At 44.1% G+C, this 21,521-nt stretch overlaps 1 protein-coding gene across 2 annotated transcripts in view; it reads left to right on the plus strand.

Annotated features, from left to right (window-relative positions):
- LOC122945014 (BTB/POZ domain-containing protein KCTD5) overlaps positions 1–4,400 on the plus strand; it is a 29,913-nt gene extending 25,513 nt beyond the window's left edge. For both annotated transcript variants that reach the window (XM_044303809.1, XM_044303810.1), the window contains one exon: positions 3,650–4,400. In XM_044303809.1, the coding sequence (XP_044159744.1) occupies positions 3,650–3,679 (30 nt within the window). In that variant the 3' untranslated portion in view covers positions 3,680–4,400. The remainder of the gene's footprint in view (positions 1–3,649) is intronic.
- Positions 4,401–21,521: the final 17,121 nt, after the last annotated feature.

Raw genomic sequence — 21,521 nt, forward strand, 5'->3', positions numbered from 1 at the left:
TATAGAGGGGGGGGGGGGGGGGGGCGATGGTGGTTGGCACACTGTGCCACCAACGATTTAATACAATAGAGGGAGGGAGGGGGGCCGATGGTGGTTGGCACACTGTGCCACCAACGATTTAATACAATAGAGGGAGGGGGGGGCACACTGTGCCACCAACGATATTCAAACTGGGGAGGGGGGGGGCTGCCCCCTGCTGCCTGGCAGCCCTTATCTCTTACAGGGGAATATGATAGTACAATTAACCCCTTTAGGTGCCGCACTTAAAGGGGTTAATTGTGCTATCATATCCCCCAGTAAGAGATCGGGTGCTGCCAGGCAGCAGGGGGCAGTCTTGTACAAAGTTTGTAGTGTATTCTAACCTGAAGCGTCCCCATCACCATGGGAACGCCTGTGTTAGAATATACTGTCGGATTTGAGGTTCACGAAGTAGCTCATATCCGACAGTATATTCTAACATAGAGGCGTTCCCATGGTGATGGGGACGCTTCAAGTTAAAATATACCATCGGATTGGAGAAAACTCCAATCCGATGGTATAAAAGAACTCCAGACTTTACATTGAAAGTCAATGGGGACGGATCCGTTTGAAATGGCACCATATTGTGTCAACATCAAACGGATCCGTCCCCATTGACTTGCATTGTAATTCAGGACGGATCCGTTTGGCTCCGCACGGCCAGGCGGACACCAAAACGACTTTTTTTTCATGTCCGTGGATCCTCCAAAAATCAAGGAAGACCCACGGACGAAAAAACGATCACGGACCCACGGACCCCGTTTTTGCGGGCCGTGAAAAAAAACTGTCGTGTGCATGAGGCCTTACTTTGATTTAAGGGGGTCTGATTCCTGGCACCCCTGCTCATCAGGCGTTCACTGTAGGCGCCAGAGACAAGACCGCTCCCTCCACTGTGTAGTTGCCGTGCCAAGTTACTGCAGCTCATCCCCTGTTCAAGTAAATGTGAGCTGAGCTGCTACTACAGTGGACGAAGCTTTCAGTTTCCGGCGGCTGCTGCGGACAGCTGATCAGGGGGGGGATCGAGGGTGTCAGAACCCCACCAATCTGATATCGGACTTATCGCGAGGATCAGTCATAAATATCTAGAACCCGGACAGGCCCCTTTTAACATTCTGGCTGCCTTCGGCCACCCATTAAGGGGGCTTATTTCATATTGCTTTTTCCTTAGTCTATGTGCTGCTATATGGAGCATATATCCTAAAAACAAAGCTATAAACATATAAGGAAATTGACAAATTGAGAGCAAAATTTCGGACAGGTTTTGGGAAAGTCTTGTGCTCGAGGAGGGGGGGGGGGGGTCACTAACTTTAAAATAAAAAGAGCAGAGTCCATTTGGCCAGCAGCCTTTTCACTAATGGCTGACAACTCTTATTAAATATAGATGAAGTTTATATGTATTTTTAATTGGCTAATGGGTTTTAATGTGCTTATGTAGGATATTGCTGCCGAATGACAGGAAAAATAACTTTTCAGAAATGTCAATTATATTTATATATCGCATCTCTTGCTGCTGACAAACTCAAACCCTTCTTGCTTAAAGCGAATGTCTTGTTTGTTTGTTTTCTTCAATTGGATCCAAAATTTTGTGACTTGTGTATTACAAGGCTCCCCCACCCACATAGACGATCAAATAGTCATTAAATACTGGCTTTCTGCAGTCACCACTAGAGGGGGCTCACTTCATACTGATTGGATATTAAAGGGATAGTTCAGCCTGCTTATTGGGGGGGGGGGGTGGTTGTTTTGCAGAATAGTATAGCAGATGTCTAATTAAATTTGCTAGAGTGTGTCTTTCCTCTGAACTCTCCCCAGTTCTAGGTTCTTACACTAGCAAAGTGTTCTCCTGTAATCTGTTATACTGTCTGGGGAGTAATTGCTGTTTATACCCTGTACACCTGAGCCATGGAGGAAATCCTGAGCTGGCTAGGATGATGCAGTACAAGGCTTCAAGGATTTTTAATTAGGAATGTGTCAATCTAGTGGCCAATGACTGATCCAGATCATTAGTGCACAAGTCCTTTTACACAGGGCAGCTAGAGCCCCATGTGCCAATCACAATATAAGTCAAGCACTCTCAGAAGTCCCATAGCAGTGAATAGCACAGCCACATCTCCATTCACCTCTATGGAACTAGCTGAGATGGTGTGCTATTTTTTAAACTCCCATAATGATTAGAGGGCCGCCACGCTTGCGCAGTGCACTCTACTTACTTCAGGGGGCCACCTCTGGGCCCAGCACCAATCTGACTTTGATAGCATATTCTAGCTATGTGTCTTCGATGAGACAACCCCTTTAATTTTTTTTATTTTTTTGTACCGTAAATATAAAAAAAAGCAACTTTTGGGGGATTTATTTTTATGGCTTTCACGGTGTGGTATAACTCCATGTCTTGGGCTGGGTAGCAGCTAGAGGTATGGTCTTGTTCGGAAGTTGCTTTAAAACACCAGAATCGCAGCATTAGCTCCACAACTTTAGGAGACATAGCTGTTAGAAATGGGGTTGGGAGTGAAAGCAGCTGCTTTTAATTTCAGTTGCTGTCCCTTCTAACCCTTGTTCTAAAACTTAGACTGTTATCTTTCAAACAGGACCAGGCTCATAGCTGCAATGATGCTGAGATATGAGGGGTTGAATCCTCTTCACCCCGCCATGTCTGTTTTAGTAAATAATTGTATTGTCAGTTCCACTATTCATACTATAAATTTATGGTTTCACTGCCAACTGGCTGGTATTTATTCCCCTTGTCAAAGGGACATGTCCCTGCAGAGTCTGCCATTACCAGCACTGGTTAGATGGTGTCAACTGTGGAGGGACATGCACCCAACTGGTAAAACCCAGTTGTCACTGTATTTATAAACTTCTAGTAGGAAAAATTGAGGAATGACACGGCGCAGATGCTCCAGAATCATTTCATATGATGGCAGACATGTCAGGAGGTGACCAGTTCTTTTTAATCAGAGGAATAATAAATTAATTTCAGAGAACACAAGGGCGCTCATCTTTTTTTTTTTTTTTCTGGTTCTAACTTTGTGGTACCATCTACAGCCCATTGACAAGACTGGATTGAACAGAAAAAAACTTAAAATCTATGGTGGCAATTTTGATTGCATTTTACTCATTTTGGGTTAATCATATTTTTATTAGTCTTTATGAAAAATATTGAGCGGTTCTGTCACAAGGGTTAACTGTTTTTCCAACTGTGTGAGCGGTGCTTTCACTTTCAGCCAGTCATTTAATAACCCTATCTCTAAATTACTAAAAGGTCATAAACACTTTATAGGATTGAGCTCTACTGAGTGTTTATAAGGTCTGAGAGCAGAGATAAGGAGCAATCAGCACCCTGTCTGACAGAAGAGAGGAGATTCAGATCCTGCTACTAGAGCATCTCGGCTCTGTACAGAGAAAATTACTCCATATTTTTAGTAAAGACCATTTGAAAAATAATTTTTTACCTCATAATGGGTACAATGCAATAATTTAAAGAATTGCCAAAGGTGTACATGGCCTTTAAAAAGATCTCAGGCAGCCCCTTAATTGTCTGTAGCTTTGTTAGACCTGTTGTAGTTGTGTATTTTTGTTACCTCATATTGACCCTCTTCTGCCATTCACTTCTATCTGTAATATTGTCTTCCAGATCTTGCAAGAGAGAGGCTCCCGAATGTGAAGTGTCCTGTAAGAAGATATATATATTATATATTTTTTTTATATAATTTTATTCCAAGCAAGCAATGATCTGGCGGAGAATCTCCACTGTAACAAGCCACCATAAAATGTCTGCTTTCCGAGTAGCGTTTCTTGGGCTGTCATGAATAACGTGTACTGTACTTGTGGTGGAAGCTTCAGTGTTTCATTCATGGGGACTTGGTGTTGAAGAACTTTGAAGTGGGTCTGTTCTAATGTATCTCTTCCCTACCCCTGTTTTTATTTTAGTTTACATTATTCTAGGACCTTTTTGTACGTCAGTGGTATTACAGCCGGGGTGACCCTGACCGGAGTCCATCCAACATGTTGCCCTCTAACATCCCTACACTTTGTACTTCAACACTACATATGACCCACTGGTTTTTCCGCCACCTTTAAGTCCTGTCCAAATTTTAGGGAGGCCTTTTTCTCTGGCTGAGACTCTTAGCCAATCACTTCCTCTACCTGGGGTTTGTCAACACACCTATAGGGATCAGCGAATGTCGCATGTTCTCTGCGCTGGTGTATTGTTGCAGAAGGTTTCTTCCGTAGAATCTCTACTTCTTCCTTGGGAAAAATTTGGAAAACAGGTTTTATATAAAAAAAAAATTCTGTGACTGTATTATATTATCTTTCTATCAGACTGCGTCTTGGCATATTGCATGTTCAGCAAGGAATGGATTATAAAACTTATTACAGGAAAATTTTTGAAAGTGTTTCTTTTCTCAAACGGTTTTGAGTACTTAAGTCCGCATCCGAGCGCAGTTTTTGTGGCTCGGTTGCAGACCCATTCACTTCAATGGGGCCGCAAAAGATGCATCCGTTACGTAGCCCTGCAAAAAAAATATAACCTGTCCGATTGTCTTTTTTGCGGACATAAATAGGCATTTCTACAATGGGCCTTTCGTCCTGCAAATTGCGGAAGGCACACGGGTGGCTTCTGTGTTTTGCGCATCCGCAAAAAAAGGAACGGTCCGTGTGCATGAGGCCTCAAGTATATGTTTCAGCCTTATATTTGCCGTATTAAACAGGAAAGCTCATGGTGTAAATGTGAAATGTAATACTAAATGGAGGTCTCAGATTTTGATATTGATGAGCTACCCTCAGGATGGATTATCAGTATCCGATCATTGGCGGTTTGACTCCCAGGACCCCTGTCTCTCAGCTGTTTGAAGAGACTGTGGTGCCCAGGTCTCTTCCCAGGCCAGTGGCATCACGTTAATTGGTCCCATAGACTTAGTGAATGGCTGCAATTTCAAGCATAGTCACTATACAATGGATGGTGTTGTGAGGAGTGTGTGTGTTTTAACCAACCTATGAGCCCCAGGTCTGCATTTAATAAGCCCGCTACATAACCATAAAATCACCTTCATATCTGTAATGGATTTTTGGATTGTACTTTGGGCCTAATGACCATTAGTGGTCTTGGGAAAAGCTTTCTTCTAACCAGTTCCGCCTCATGCCCGTGGAAGCCCTTTCTGTGTGCATTAGAGGGTTTTTATGGTTGTGTTATTGAGACTGTTCACCTGCATCTTTACTTTCTAAATAAGAGTGAAATCCTCAGGGGCTCCTGCTCCCTAGAAACCCTTCACGTGAGTTTCCAGTCTGATCTTAGGATGTCCCATATTATAGGAAGGAGATGGCAATTGTCTACATACACCTGCATGGCACATGTCCTCTGCCACCTCCCAAGGTATAAAAACTTATCCCAAAATTTAATTTAAAGGTGCTGTCCAGCCATGAAAACAATGTTTTAAAAAGGTTTAGAATTTTCTAAAATTGAAGTTGTACTCTGTTCATGTCTTGCAGCAATCGGGGTAAGGGGAGTATGGACTTCATTTGTTTTATAACACGATTTATTTATTTTTTAACAATTTTCTCATGCCTGGACAGCCCCTTTAAAGCCACTGACTTAAAGGAGGTATTCCTATCTAAGACATATTGCTAGGATATGCTTTCAATGTCTGATATGGGTCCCACCTCTGGTACCCGCTCCTATCTTCAGAACAGGACCCTCAACGTGAAGGAGAGCTTACCACGCCTGCGCAGTCATCACTCTGCACCCCAGCTGATCAACTATTTAAAGGGAACCTGTCACCAGTTTTATGGTGTCCTAACGAAGGGCAACATAAATAAGCGACTGATTCTCTTAGCAAAATGCTGGGTCACTTTCTTTAATTGACCCAGTCAATCTGCCAACATCTTGTATTGAAAAGCTCCAGCTGATAATGATGAGTCATGAATATTAATGAGCTCCTGACTCTCCCCGCCCACCTGCTGCTGAGTGACAGTTATTTTCCATATGAATCAGCAGCAGGTGGGCAGGGGAGTGGCTATAGCTCTGAATTAAATATACGCTGGACTCAAATCAGCTCATTAGCATGTGGCATCTTTGTGTGTATATTATGAGGTAACCATCTGTCACAGCAGTAAGTGAATACATCTAAGGCACTTTTAAGGTAGTTAATGTTTGTATATAATTAGTTAGATTATAATCAAATATCCACATGACAGGTTCCCTTTAAAGGGCCTTAAGTTTACTTTGGTCTTCCAACCTGTGTGCCATGTGCCTTGTAGCGGCAGTGTGGGGTATTGCACCTTTGGGACTTGCACTGCCATTACTATATGTACAACGTGCAGGTATACTCAGTTATAAGCATTGAAGACCCTGTGGCCCCTGCAAACAGCTGACTGGTGGGAGTGCAGAGTGTCTCATCCCCACCAATCTGATATTGACGGCCTGTCCTTGAATCAAATGCCTACCCTGTCCGACCTATATTGCGTATGCCAAGATATATTGCCTGCTGGCGTAAGATAATATAAGCCTAGGTATCTCTTCACTAGCCGGTTTTGTAACTCTGCAGCTGTCCGGTTTGTCACTTGTACTTCACATGTTGTAAAGGGCTAATATAATCTTTGAAATTATACTGTATAATAAAAACTAATGAAGTGAAGGGCTAACCTGTAACTACTTTCTTTTAACTGGCATCCAAATACCTGATCTTTTTGCTACATCGCTAAGCACTAGTATCCAGTTGCTGTCACTTGTAGTCCTTTCTGTCTTGTGCTACGTTGGCTGCCCATTTGTGCTAGTGGGGGGGTCAGTTATGGAAACTGGCGCATGGGATAGCGCTGTAACCCCAATCCCAGGGTATGGGGGGCCTATTTCACCTTTGGTGGACTGTAACTTAGCTATTTTATAAATTATACCAGTTTACAGCAATGGCCACCGCTAGGACGCTTGCATGCATTACGTGTCGCATTAATATCCGCACTGAACCCCGACTATATTCTGTGCACATTGTGGGGGGTTTCCGCTCCTTTCGGACCACACCGACAATCTATTAAGTGCAGTTTTCCTTCCAGTTCTTGTCAACTAATTGATTTTGTGAAGTTTTTTTTTTAACTCATTTTATCTAGTGATCTATAGTTCTGTCAGCGAAACTGTTCTGCGGGTGTAATTTGCAGGCATGTCCTGAAAGCCTCTCGCTGTGAACTAATCCTGTTATAAAGTCCAGTGCACTTTATACTCGTCAATAATTCAATGGCTTCTTCAGTGTTGTCACGTTAAATTGTCTGGTTGTAAGCGGCTGTAATCTTCACATAACCTGGGAAATGCTTCAGGACTATTTGAACTAAGCCTCTGCTTTATGGCAGCTTATGTGTTGTAAAATCACTAGGGTTAAAGGGGTGTTCCAGTGAAACGAAAATGGTTGGCAGTGGGTTCAGAGGGGGGCATAGAAACAAACATGTTCTACTTGCCACTGCCGTTCTAAGGCTGTCCAGGTCCTCTCTGGATGAGAGCCATTTCTTTAAAAGGGGATATTTTTTAACCAGAATACCCCATCAGATCGGTGGGGGTCCTACTGCTGGGATCACCACCGATCACGAGAACGGGAGCTCCATACCCGCTGTAGCTTCCCTGAAAAGAATGGAGCGGTCAGCCACTTTAATTTCTATGGGAGTTCAGCAGATGGCACGGCACTCCACTATCTTAATACTGTCCCCTCTGGTCATTTCAGTGGAGCTGCAGAGAGTACGGAGCCCCTGTTGGCTTGATCGGTGGGGGTCCCAGCAGTAGGACACCCATTGAGGTGATAGTTATCTCTTATCCTGTGGATGTTGGATAACTAAAGGGTAACTGTCATATATATATTTTTTTATTTGCTAGTTTATTAGAGCTAAGCATGTATACCTGAGTTAGTCTGACAGTTGCTATGGCTTGTCTGTTTCCAGCTAGGAAGACAGAGGGGTGGTCCTTCACACTGCATGCGGCTTCAGAGTGAGGAGGCGTGTCTCTCAGTAATCCAATCTGATTGGCTGTAGTGTATGGGAAGTGAGGGGAAAGCAGTTTTGGCCTCAGAACTGGCAGAGGAGCCATCTTGAGAAGGTCCTCATATTGTACATGTTTAAACAGCTGTAACTAAGGGAAAAACTGTGGAGAAACTAAAGATTGCTTTATGCATAATGCTGCTGCAGTAATATATGCTAAAATTGATTATTTGATGAAAACATGAGTTGCCCTTTAACTGACTGGAATACCCCTTTAAAGGATATGGACACCTTTGAGCTGATAGGACTGAGAGATGATACTCTGCAAACAGATTTTTAACCTTTTGTATCTCAAAAACAGCTGAGCATTTTTAATAAACCAATTGAAAAAGTAATTTACTCATTGCCCTGAAGGAGGCCATAGCTTTTAAGTGTCGAGACATGTACCAGAGGTAGAGGCAGCATTGGAACGGCAGTGGCAGGGGGATCAATGGAGGAGGTATATTGCTGCCGATTTTTAATTATCTGGAACAGCCATTTAGATGCCTGGCAAGGGCGAGTTCCCTCGTAGCAGCCTAAAAAACAGTTGTGTGGTTTTCTAGGTTGCTGGCTGTGCTGTTTTGCAAGTTAGCCTAGTTTTAGGCTATATCATAGCCGCTTACGTGAGAACTCTCCCTGACTCCCGAAACCTAATAGATGGCTCCTTTTACTTTGTAAGGCCTGATGCATTGGCATCTTGTGCTTTAGTCCTTTTGGCTTCTCATATCTTTTCCCTGGAATTCTGACCACTAACATGGTTTGTTTTTCCTGTATAAAGAAGCATTCCAGGTCCAGTTATGGCTGTGAGGGGGCAGCACAAAACGAGGAATTGTCTTTAATGCATTTTCAATCCCTTTGTCCTGCAGCCATGTTTTCCAATCCTGTACAACCCCTTTAAAGTACTCTTGGCACTGTTGCTCCATTTGACCATCCAGCTGGCACAGCAGGAGTAATTTAGTCGGGGGCGGCAGGGTGTGTGACCATCACTGATCAGATACTGATGCCTTATTCTGGGTGAGAATAGGTCATCGATATGCAAGTCTCAAAATTCTTTAAGTGCTATCTCACCATGAAGAGGGAAGGAAGGTTTCCTGTCCAGGGACCATAACTTAAAAAAAAAACAAGTTTGCTCAACACTATCTTTAATAGGCGGAGGTCCTGCAGCTGAGACAAGAGGATCTTGATACTACTTTTCAGCTTTGCTTACATGGACATGTCTCCTGTAATAATTAATTCCTTCAGGCGTTTACAATGTTTGAAATACCCCAGTGGTAAAGTACTTTGTCTAAAAAAAAAAAATTCTGTCCATTAGGAACGTAGTAAGTGGAGCTATTGATTTGGTCTTGGCATCACAGAGCGCCAACCTCTGTTCTCGAAAGCAGATCAGAGCTCTTGATGGGTCGGAGTGAAAAATTTACAAACTCTTTCAAAGGGGTTAGCTAGGATTAGAAAAGGGCTTGCTCCCGTCAATGTTCTAGCAGTAGGCTGTGCCTGTAATGCATATCAGCACACAATCATATTTTTGGTCTGCTTCCACTTTATAAGGGTACTTTCACACTTGCGTTAAAGTTCCCGGTATTGAGTTCTGTCCTCGGGGCTCAATACTGGGCAAAAAAAAAAAAAACTGATACGTTTTATCCTAATGCATTATAAATGGAGAGCAATCCATTCGGTTCCTCTTACATTTTTTTGGGATGGAGAAAATACCGCAGCATGCTGCAGTTCTCTCTCCGGCCAAAAATCCTTAACACTTGCCGGAACCAGCATTAATTTACATTGAAGTGTATTAGTGCTGGATCTGGCATTAAAGGGGTTCTGTACTTTGTTTTAACTGATTTATCCTCTGGATAGATCATCAGCTACTTATTGGCGGGGGTCTGACATCCAGGACTCCTGCCGATGAACTGTTTGAGAAGGCAGCGGTGCCGCGGCCTTCTTGCTGTTTAGTACTGGCCCACTGATGTCATGACTAGTATCAACTAGTGTGGGCGGGGATAAGCTCTGTTCACTTGTGTGGACCTTAGCCCCGCCCATGCTAGTTGTGATGTCAGTGGGCCGGCGGTAAATGGTGAGAAGGCTGCGGTGCTACTGGAGCCAATCAGAAGCTGATTATCTATCCTCTGGATAGATCATCAGTTAAGGGGGTTCCGCAGTTTGTTTTAAGTGTTCTGGCAAAATGGAGCTGGCTTTTTGGTCTGTGCATGAGCAGACCTTTACAAATGCAAAAAAAAATACCGGATCTGGTTTTCCAGATGACACCAGAGAGACGTGTCCAGTATTGCAATGCATTTGTGTCTGGATTGACGGATCTGACAGGTAGTTCCGGAGATGGCCCTGGCTGCCGAAATCCTCTGCAGCAAGTGTGAAAGTGGCCTCAAAGGATTAATATTTTGACAATGTGTGATCAGTAGGTGTCAATCATTGGCTCCATTCAAGTCTACTGGCTTGTCTGTCTATCCCTGCTACTGCAGTTCCTACATATCCAGTTCGGCCTTGGGATAGAGGATAGACAACCACACATCGATAGCCTATCCTAAAAAAAAAAAATTATATATATCCATGAAGTTACCTGGGAGATGCATGTAAATGATTGTGCAGAATCTGCATGGATACATCTTATGACTCCCCCTGTCATTTTGAGGGTCTTGCACACGATTCATTCAGTCCTATAGTGGCACAGGGGAGATGATACATTTTGGTTGAAATACATGAGGTGATTTCAAATGGTCCTAATCCTTGGCCTATTGACCTTTACAAGGAGCCCGCCTTCCCTTCCATGTATTTAACTTTTGTATATTGTACAGAGTTTCTCAACATTTTATTAGAATGCTGCAAACTCTATATGGGAAATAAAACCTGCTGTCTGAAAGTCTGGTGTCTTATTTCTGCTGGGGGAAAAAAGTGTCATCCACTGTGAAACTTTTGGATCTTTCCCCATCGATGCTGATATGTTAACCGTTCTGCACCCAGGGTGTGTTAGATGTATATTATTGCTTTCATCATCCCAACCCCAGACAATAAATACTTCCTTTCAGTCTCTTCTGTCTTGTGTAAATGGGTTCAGAATACAACACCCTCTGGCCAATGTGGCTTTTTTTTTTTTTTCCTCCTTCTGACCAGATTTTTTTTTTTTTTTATTATTTTTTTTTTATTATTTTTTTTTATTATTATTTTTTTTATTTTTATTTATTTATTTTTTTTAACCTCCTCCCGTCACACTAACGCCGAAAGGCGTCATCTCTGCGGCGCTCCCAGGTCACACTAACGCCAATAGGCGTCATCTCGCGAGACGCGAGATTTCCTGTGAACGCGCGCACACAGGCGCGCGCGCTCACAGGAACGGAAGGTAAGCGAGTGGATCTCCAGCATGCCAGCGGCGATCGTTCGCTGGCAGGCTGGAGATCCGAATTTTTTAACCCCTAACAGGTATATTAGACGCTGTTTTCATAACAGCGTCTAATATACCTCCTACCTGGTCCTCTGGTGGTCCCTTTTGTTAGGATCGACCACCAGAGGACACAGGTAGGTCAGTAAAGTCGCACCAAACACTACACTACACACACACCCCCGTCACTTATTAACCCCTTATAAACCCCTGATCACCCATGATCACCCCATATAAACTCCCTGATCACCCCCCTGTCATTGATCACCCCCCTGTCAGGCTCCGTTCAGACGTCCGTATGATTTTTACGGATCCACGGATACATGGATCGGATCCGCAAAAAGCATACGGACGTCTGAATGGAGCCTTACAGGGGGGTGATCAATGACAGGCGGGTGATCACCTATATACACTCCCTGATCACCCCCTGTCATTGATCACCCCCCTGTCATTGATCACTCCCCTGTAAGGCTCCATTCAGACGTCCGCATGATTTTTACGGATCCATGGATACATGGATCGGATCCGCAAAACACATGCGGACGTCTGAATGGAGCCTTACAGGGGGTGATCAATGACAGGCGGGTGATCACCCATATACACTCCCTGATCACCCCCCTGTCATTGATAACCCCCCTGTAAGGCTCCATTCAGACGTCCGCATGCGTTTTGTGGATCCGATCCATGTATCCATGGATCCGTAAAAAATCATGCGGATGTCTGAATGGAGCCTTACAGGGGGGGTGATCAGTGACAGGGGGGTGATCACCCTGATTACCCTGATCACCCCCTGTCATTGATAACCCCCCTGTAAGGCTCCATTCAGACGTCCGCATGCGTTCTGTAGATCCGATACATGTATCCATGGATCCGTAAAAAATCATGCGGATGTCTGAATGGAGCCTTACAGGGGGGGTGATCAATGACAGGGGGGTGATCAGGGAGTCTATATGGGTGATCCCCCCCCTGTCATTGATCACCCCCCCTGTCATTGATCACCCCCCCCCTGGTAAGGCTCCATTCAGACATTTTTTTTTGGCACAAGTTAGCGGAAATTTTTTGTTTGTTTTTGTTTTTGTTTTTTCTTACTAAGTCTCATATTCCACTAACTTGTGTCAAAAAATAAAATCTCACATGGACGCACCATACCCCTCACGGAATCCAAATGCGTAAACATTTTTAGACATTTATATTCCAGACTTCTTCTCACGCTTTAGGGCCCCTAAAAAGCCAGGGCAGTATAAATACCCCACATGTGACCCCATTTCGGAAAGAAGACACCCCAAGGTATTCCGTGAGGGGCATATTGAGCCCATGAAAGATTGAAATTTTTGTCCTGAGTTAGCGGAAAGTGAGACTTTGTGAGAAAAAAACAAAAAAAAATCAATATCCGCTAACTTATGCAAAAAAAAAAAAAAATTCTAGGAACTCGCCATGCCCCTCATTGAATACCTTGGGGTGTCTTCTTTCCAAAGTGGGGTCACATGTGGGGTATTTATACTGCCCTGGCTTTTTAGGGGCCCGAAAGTGTGAGAAGAAGTCTGGGATCCTAATGTCTAAAAATGCCCTCCTAAAAGGAATTTGGGCCCCTTTGCGCATCTAGGCTGCAAAAAAGTGTCACACATGTGGTATCGCCGTACTCAGGAGAAGTTGGGGAATGTGTTTTGGGGTGTCATTTTACATATACCCATGCTGGGTGAGAAAAATATCTTGGTCAAATGCCAACTTTGTATAAAAAAATTGGAAAAGTTGTCTTTTGCCAAGATATTTCTCTCACCCAGCATGGGTATATGTAAAATGACACCCCAAAACACATTGCCCAACTTCTCCTGAGTACGGCGATACCAGATGTGTGACACTTTTTTGCAGCCAAGGTGGGCAAAGGGGCACATATTCCAAAGAGCACCTTTCGGATTTCGCAGGCCATTTTTTACACATTTTGATTGCAAGGTACTTCTTACACATTTGGGCCCCTAAATTGCCAGGGCAGTATAACTACGCCACAAGTGACCCCATTTTGGAAAGAAGACACCCCAAGGTATTCCGTGAGGGGCACGGCGAGTTCCTAGAATTTTTTATTTTTTGTCACAAGTTAGCGGAAAATGATGATTTTTCCTTTTTTTTCTTTTTTCCTTACAAAGTCTCATATTCCACTAACTTGCGACAAAAAATAAAAAATTCTAGGAACTCGCCATGCCCCTCACGGAATACCTTGGGGTGTCTTCTTTCCAAAATGGGGTCACTTGTGGCGTAGTTATACTGCCCTGGCAATTTAGGGGCCCAAATGTGTGAGAAGTACCTTGCAATCAAAATGTGTAAAAAATGGCCTGCAAAATCTGAAAGGTGCCCTTTGGAATATGTGCCCCTTTGCCCACCTTGGCAGCAAAAAAGTGTGACACATCTGGTATCGCCGTACTCAGGAGAAGTTGGGGAATGTGTTTTGGGGTGTCATTTTACATATACCCATGCTGGGTGAGAGAAATATCTTGGCAAAAGACAACTTTTCCCATTTTTTTATACAAAGTTGGCATTTGACCAAGATATTTTTCTCACCCAGCATGGGTATATGTAAAATGACACCCCAAAACACATTCCCCAACTTCTCCTGAGTACGGCGATACCAGATGTGTCACACTTTTTTGCTGCCAAGGTGGGCAAAGGGGCACATATTCCAAAGTGCACCTTTTGGATTTCACCGGTCATTTTTTACACATTTTGATTGCAAAGTTCTTCTCACACATTTGGGCCCCTAAATTGCCAGGGCAGTATAACTACCCCACAAGTGACCCCATTTTGGAAAGAAGACACCCCAAGGTATTCCGTGAGGGGCATGGCAAGTTTTTAGAATTTTTTATTTTTTGTCGCAAGTTAGTGGAATATGAGACTTTGTAAGAAAAAATTAAAAAAATAAAATCATCATCATTTTCCGCTAACTTGTGACAAAAAATAAAAAGTTCTATGAACTCACTATGCCCATCAGTGAATACCTTAGGGTGTCTACTTTCCGAAATGGGGTCATTTGTGGGGTTTTTCTACTGTTTGGGCATTGTAGAACCTCAGAAAACATGACAAGTGCTCAGAAAGTCAGAGCTGCTTCAAAAAGCGGAAATTCACATTTTTGTACCATAGTTTGTAAATGCTATAACTTTTACCCAAACCATTTTTTTTTTGCCCAAACATTTTTTTTTTTATCAAAGACATGTAGAACAATAAATTTGGCGAAAAATGTATATATGGATGTCGTTTTTTTGCAAAATTTTACAGCTGAAAGTGAAAAATGTCATTTTTTTGCAAAAAAATCGTTAAATTTCGATTAATAACAAAAAAAGTAAAAATGTCAGCGGCAATGAAATACCACCAAATGAAAGCTCTATTAGTGAGAAGAAAAGGAGGTAAAATTCATTTGGGTGGTAAGTTGCATGACCGAGCAATAAACCGCTAAAGTTGTGGAGTGCCGATTTGTAAAAAAGGGCCTGGTCACTAGGGGGGTATAAACCTGTGGTCCTTAAGTGGTTAAATATAAATTAAAAGGTCTTTCTGCTCCATATGAACAGTTGCATGGCCGACAGGCTTACTTTTATGTCCCACTAAACCCGTGCCTGGGTGGGATTTGTGTAAAGCCTTCCCCCTCTGCAGTCCATTGTGTCCTAGCAGGAGTGAGACTGTTTGTCTGCCTGTCCTCATACAGAGCTCTAATGGCCATAAAGGGGTTGTCCAGGAATTTGATGTTGATACCCGTCCTAAGGCTAGGGTCTGGCTGCTGCCCTCACCAGAGCTAGAGTTCTGGGTCAGAAATACGTAGCTCTATAGAAAGCTGTAAAAGTAAATCAGAATTTAGGACTTGTAAAGTGAATGTCCACAAACTAGCCAACAAGTTAAACCGAAACACAGTAAGTTACACCGAAATGCAGACTCTGGCGGTTGTGGATATGAAGGGAACGCAGCTCTTCGTACAAAATGGCTGATATCTCCATGAACAGAGAACATTCCACAGCAAGGAGTTGGACCACAAGCAACATTGATCACCTTGCGACAGCTAATGGATAATACATTTATGATTGACGAGGGTCTGATCCCCACCACTGGTGGTCATGTTCTTGTCTTGGGCTTGACACAAAGAAATGGCTTGGAATGGGAGGGATTCACAGAGTGGGCGTTACCAGTCGTTTTCTGTGTGTTGAGTCAGGACCAGAATGTGAAGAGCAGCAGTGAACTGGTTAATAGCTTAAAGGGGGCTTTCTGAGATTTTTATTTTTAACTGATGACCTATCCTCTGGATAAGTCATCAGTATCTGATTGACAGGTCCCCTGCTGATCGGCTGTTTGAGAAGGCACCGACGCTCACAGCAGCTTTCTGAGTGGGCATACCGATAGCTGGATGATCACGTCTTTTATACAGCACTAAAACCATTGCCCGTGGTGCTCTGTGACATCACAAATTTTTATTGAGGGCACATCCTAAGGCCCCCTTCACACGGGTGAGAATTCCGCGCGGGTGCAATGCGTGAGGTGAACGCATTGCGCCCGCACTGAATCCGGACCCATTCACTTCCATGGGGCTGTTCAGATGAGCTGTGATTTTCACGCATCACTTGTGCGTTGCGTGAAAATCACAGCATGTTCTATATTGTGTGTGGTTTTTCACGCAACGCAGGCCCCCCATAGAAGTGTATGGGTCTGCGTGAAAATCGCAAGCGGATGCGGTGCGATTTTCACGCATGGTTGCTAGGAGATGATGTAAGTAAATTGTTAAAAGTCAATCCACTGTATTATTTTCCTTTATAACATGGTTATAAGGGAAAATAATAGCATTCTTAATACAGAATGCTTCAGGGGTTAAAAAATAAAATTAACTCCTGTTCGCGCAGCTGGCATCGTCTTCGTTCATCTTTCCGGGCCTGCTAAAGGACCTTTGATGACAAAATGATTTTCAGTGATTGCAGACGCAACGCATCCGGACACAGTCTGCAAGGGGCCTAAGTGTTGTCCAATTTTCTTCCTGACCCCAGTCAGTCGATGACCAATTTCAGGATCGGTAATAAATATCAGCTTGGAAGGGATTTGACGACTCCGTGGCCCTCCTACAATGCCACATTCACCAGTCACATGGTCTTTCTGCAGTTCATTCAAATTGCAAAAAAAGTTGGGGGTTAGGGTACTTTCACACTAGAGGCAGGACGGATCTGACAGGCTGTTCACCCTGTCGAATCCGACCTGCCGCTATTTTGCCATGCCGCAGCTCTGTCCCCATTGACTATAATGGGGGCGGAGCTCTGGTGCAGCACAGCGAAAGGCCGCCGGACTAAAACTACAACATGTCTGACTTTTTAGTCTGACGGCCTCTCGCCGTGCTGCGCCGGGGCTCCGCCGGCAGGACGGATCCGACAGGGTGAACAGCCTGTCGGATCCGTCCTGCCGCTAGTGTTAAAGTACCCCTAGTCAGCACTCCGCAAACACAAATAATAAAGTAAGTACAATCATGCCATACTCACTATAGAAAATGTACTAATGCTATGTTATAAATGTGAGATTCTTGGCAAATACATTTTGTACAGAATGATTTGTGCCTGTCCGCCAACAGCAAGGCAATCTCCTTAGGAGAGGAACCTACACTTAATACTACCTCCACTAGTGCCATAGTGGCACCCATTACATTTAGGGAATGCAGGTTACACATGCATGCCGAGCCCACTCTAATATACCTCTTACGGTACCATTTGATTGAGCGCTGCAATACCGAGTACAACCACTATACAAGATATGGCACTGTGTTTGGTTACAATAAGATGGCTGCAGATGCCGTCCGAGTGACACGGTCCCTTCAAACAGTTGATAACTCGTTGTCAGGAGTCAGAGGCTACTCCTCTCATATCGACCTATCCTGAAGCTAGGTCATCAATATACAAGTCTAGGACCCCTTTAAGGCCTCATGCACACGACTATAGTTTTTGTCCGCGTCTGATCTGTATTTTTTGCGGATTGCACATGGACCCATTCATTTCAGTGGGTGCATAAAAAATGTAAACAGCACACAGAGGTCCATGGCTGTTCCGCAAATTATAGAACATGTCCTATTCTTGTCCATTTTGTGGACAAGAATAGGCATTTCTACTGATAAGAGTGGGAAAATTGCGGAATTTACAAAGAAGGTATCTGTATTTGCTGGTTCCGTGGTTTGTGGACGGCTAAATGGATATGGTTGTGTTCATGAAGCCTAATAAAGGAAATGGAGGGACATTTGAAAGATCCTTCTAGTGCCTCCTTTAGGCCCCTTTCAGACGAGCTAGTCCAACGCATCAGATTTGCAGCGTGAGTATGTGGCAGTGCCCGTCCTGACCTCCCAGCACTAACCAGGTCGCATAGCATTATACTGATTTATGATGGCTATGTAACCCTTACAGTTCTGGAATGTATTGGATAACACTGACAGCATTATGTCAGTGTTATCCAATACATTCCAGAACGGTAAGGGTTACATAGCATCATAAATCAATAGAATGATATGCGACCTGGGAGGTCAGGGCGGGAGCTGCAGTATAACCACGCTGTCAGTCGATGCATGGGACTCGCTCATCTGAAAGGGGCCTTAGTCCAAACAATTTTTGGTGAATGCAAGATATCAATCTCTTTCTTGAGACTGGATTAAATGTCCTTTATTTTTCACCACTGGGTTCTTAGAGATATCGTATTCCGGTGTTACATAATAAAACAAGGACAGGAAGAGAAAGCGTCAAACGCGAAGAAGTAAGGTTTCGTACGAGAAGAGATTGCAGGATATGTATGATCCCTTCTATATATAACACGGCCTCTTCCTGTGGGTTCAGATTTCAGGCTGGAAACCAGACTACAGGCACCTGGCTGGTAATGGTATACGATGGATCCGCTTTGGGGTGGAAAGTTGAAATCCGATAGTGGACCGGGACTTGTATTCGGGGAACATGCTGCTTACAGCTGATTGAGACATGCCGAGAATGAAGTATTTATGGCCTGCGTTCTTTAGTGGAATTTGCTTTCAGCAACCTTTATCTCAGGAGTCAAAATATGGCAAATTAAAGAAAATCTATCACAATGAGACACCACCATGACGCAGCAGCCCCCAGTTATAGGGAAAGCTTTTAGACCCTCCTAGTGACTCGCTCACAGTGTAGAAGGCAACAAGAAAATGATGACACATCAGGGCTCATGATCACGAATGTCCACAATATATGGGCACCGGTATATCACGGATGCGGACCCATAGACCATGTTCTTTTTGCAGTGCGGACTGAATCTTGTGGATTGTGGACCAATGCAAAGGAATGGATCCGCATCCGCAAACGGCGGGCACAAGGCCGGTGCCCATGCATTGCGGACCACTATTTGTGGTCCGTAGCACGGGCCATACACGTTTGTGTGCATGAGCCCTTAGTAAAAGACAGAACAATGTGCCTCTGTGATTTATAATGCCGAGCAGCTGAGTGTGGCTGGGGCTTCCACGTGACTGACAGTCCCGCAGTTACGTCACAGTCCTGGGTTGGGAGATTTCCGCACAACCATCGGCCTAATAAAATCTTTTACAATACCACCAACTTGCAATTATCCCTACTGGCTGCTTTGGGGCATATGAAGATGAATGGAACTAATTTTCATTTGCAGAAACTTTGGCCACAAATATTCAGTGTGTGAACATACCCTTAGAATACACAATGCAGCAAGAAATATATATATACAGTACAGGGTGGGCCATTTATATGGATACACCTTAATAAAATGGGAATGGTTGGTGATATTAACTTCCTGTTTGTGGCACATTAGTATATGTGAGGGGGGAAACTTTTCAAGATGGGTGGTGACCATGGCGGCCATTTTGAATCCAACTTTTGTTTTTTCAATAGGAAGAGGGTCATGTGACACATCAGACTTATTGGGAATTTCACAAGAAAAACAATGGTGTATCCATATAAATGGCCCACCCTGTATATACACAGTACTGTGGAAATAAAAATGCTAGAAGTAGGACCGCTTTCAAAAATAGAAGTGATAATAGTTTATAAATTAACAAATTGCAGTGAACAAAAGAGAAATCTAAATCCAGTCAATATTTGGTGTGACTAGCCTCTGCCTTCAGCATCAGTTTTTCTAGGAACACTTGCAGAAAGTTTTTGAAGGAACTTGACAGGGAGGTTGTTCCAAACATCTCGGAGGACCACAGATCTTCTGTGGATGTAGGCTTGCTCAGATCCTTCTGTCTCTTCACGTAATCCCAGACAGACTGGATGAGATCAGGGCTCTGCTGGGGCCATATCGTCACTTCCAGGACTCCTTCTTCTGTAGGATGCAGATAGTTCTCAATGACATTGGCTGTATGTTTGGGGTTGTTGTCCTGCTGCAGAATATATTTGGAGCCAATCAGAGCCTGATGATATTACATGATGGATAAGCATCTGCCTGTATTTCTCAGGATTAATCCTGACCAAATCCCTAACGCCATTTGCTGAAATGCTTCCCCAAAGGTACCTCCACCATGCTTCACTGCTGCCTGTAGACACTAATTATTGTACCACTTCAGCCCTTCCCTTCACACTTTGACTCGTCAGTACAGAGTATGGTGGTGGAGGTCTAGAACAATACAACTGACCGCACAGCGAAGACCCCATCACCTCTACATATATGTAAATTCCTGTAAGATCCTCTATCTGTAGAAGGACCCTCCATCAGTTGCTCTCCTGAATCAGGCAGTGTTCCCTTACTGGTGTGCCCCTATGACAGTGATGGTGAACCTTTTAAAGGCCGAGTGCCCAAACTGCAACCCAAAACCCACTTATTTATTGCAAATTGCCAACAAAGCAATTTAACCTAAATACTATAGTCCTATATAGTATATCCTCTATGTACTTTATTATTTAGCTATAATAGCCTGCCTGCATTCAGTGCGCTGCCTGTGCTGTTCATAGTGCACCCTGCGCTGATGAATGGCAGGAAAAGTCTAAGGTATATTGTACACTATAGACTTTTTCCAGAGTGCGGGTGCCCACAGAGAGGGCTCTGAGTGCCGCCTCTGGCACCCGTGCCATAGGTTCGCCATCACTGCCCTATGACATAGCCCAAGGAGAGCTGACATTGCTATACTGTGTAGGTAGACATCCGTCTCACAAGGGGAATGGTAACGCCCAGTTGTCAATTTATTCTCAAATTTAAAGGAGTAACAGAGGAACGTCACAACAGGGGGTGCATTTGGCATATCTGGGGCCTCTATCGCACCACTAAGCCCCAATCTCCGTTCAGCCTGGGCACTACTGCTCTACAGATGGGCATGGCTCCCCTCCACCAATGTGGTATTTCCACCCCTGGTTTATTCATTTTATTTTATTTTTCCAGTCAACTGCTTGTAACCAGCAGGGGGCCCCCTGATCTCTGATGAACCAAGCACTTGCTTGGTTTACATGGTGGTAAAGTCTTCAGGAGAGGCGACAGGTTCCCTTAAAGGGGTTATCCCACTTCGCATTTTCATACTTACCTGCTGCCAGCGCGCCGTTCACTTCCTGGATTCTGGCTGGGGGCAGCTTCATCTTGATTGAAGTCTTCTCCCGGCCGCGCCGCGCGCTGGACTGAATGCGCACGCTGCCGTGCATGCGCCATGGTGACTTATTCCTGGCCAGTATAGTACAAAGTCTGCGTGTGTGTTCGCGGCTCTGTACTATTCTGGCCAGGAAGAAGTCCCCATCGCGCATGCGCGGCGGCGTGTGCGTTCAGGACAGCGAGCGGCCCGGCCTGGAGAAAAGAAGGAGTCTTCTGCGCAAACGCAGCACCAGGGATTCCGGAGAAGAGCGGTGGCCGTAACCAGGGGAGACCGAAAGACAACAATGAGGTAAGTGGGGATGAATTTTCTCCTAAAAGGTGGGAATTGGTTAATCAAATATATTTACAAAAATTATCACTGTCAAATCATTAACAGATTTAACAGTGATCATTATGATGGGACTACCCCTTTAAGGGTCCATTCACACGTCTGTAGAATGGGTGCAGAAGGAATCCAGACCCATTCATTCGCTGTTCGCATCCGCATTTTCGGAGCGCGGCCCCGATCTTCCGGTCCGCAGCTTCGGAAAAAAAATAGAACATGTCCTATTCATGTCCACAATTGCGGACA

This window comes from Bufo gargarizans, chromosome 8 (assembly GCF_014858855.1).
Source record: "Bufo gargarizans isolate SCDJY-AF-19 chromosome 8, ASM1485885v1, whole genome shotgun sequence".
In the NCBI taxonomy this organism is placed as follows: domain Eukaryota; kingdom Metazoa; phylum Chordata; class Amphibia; order Anura; family Bufonidae; genus Bufo; species Bufo gargarizans.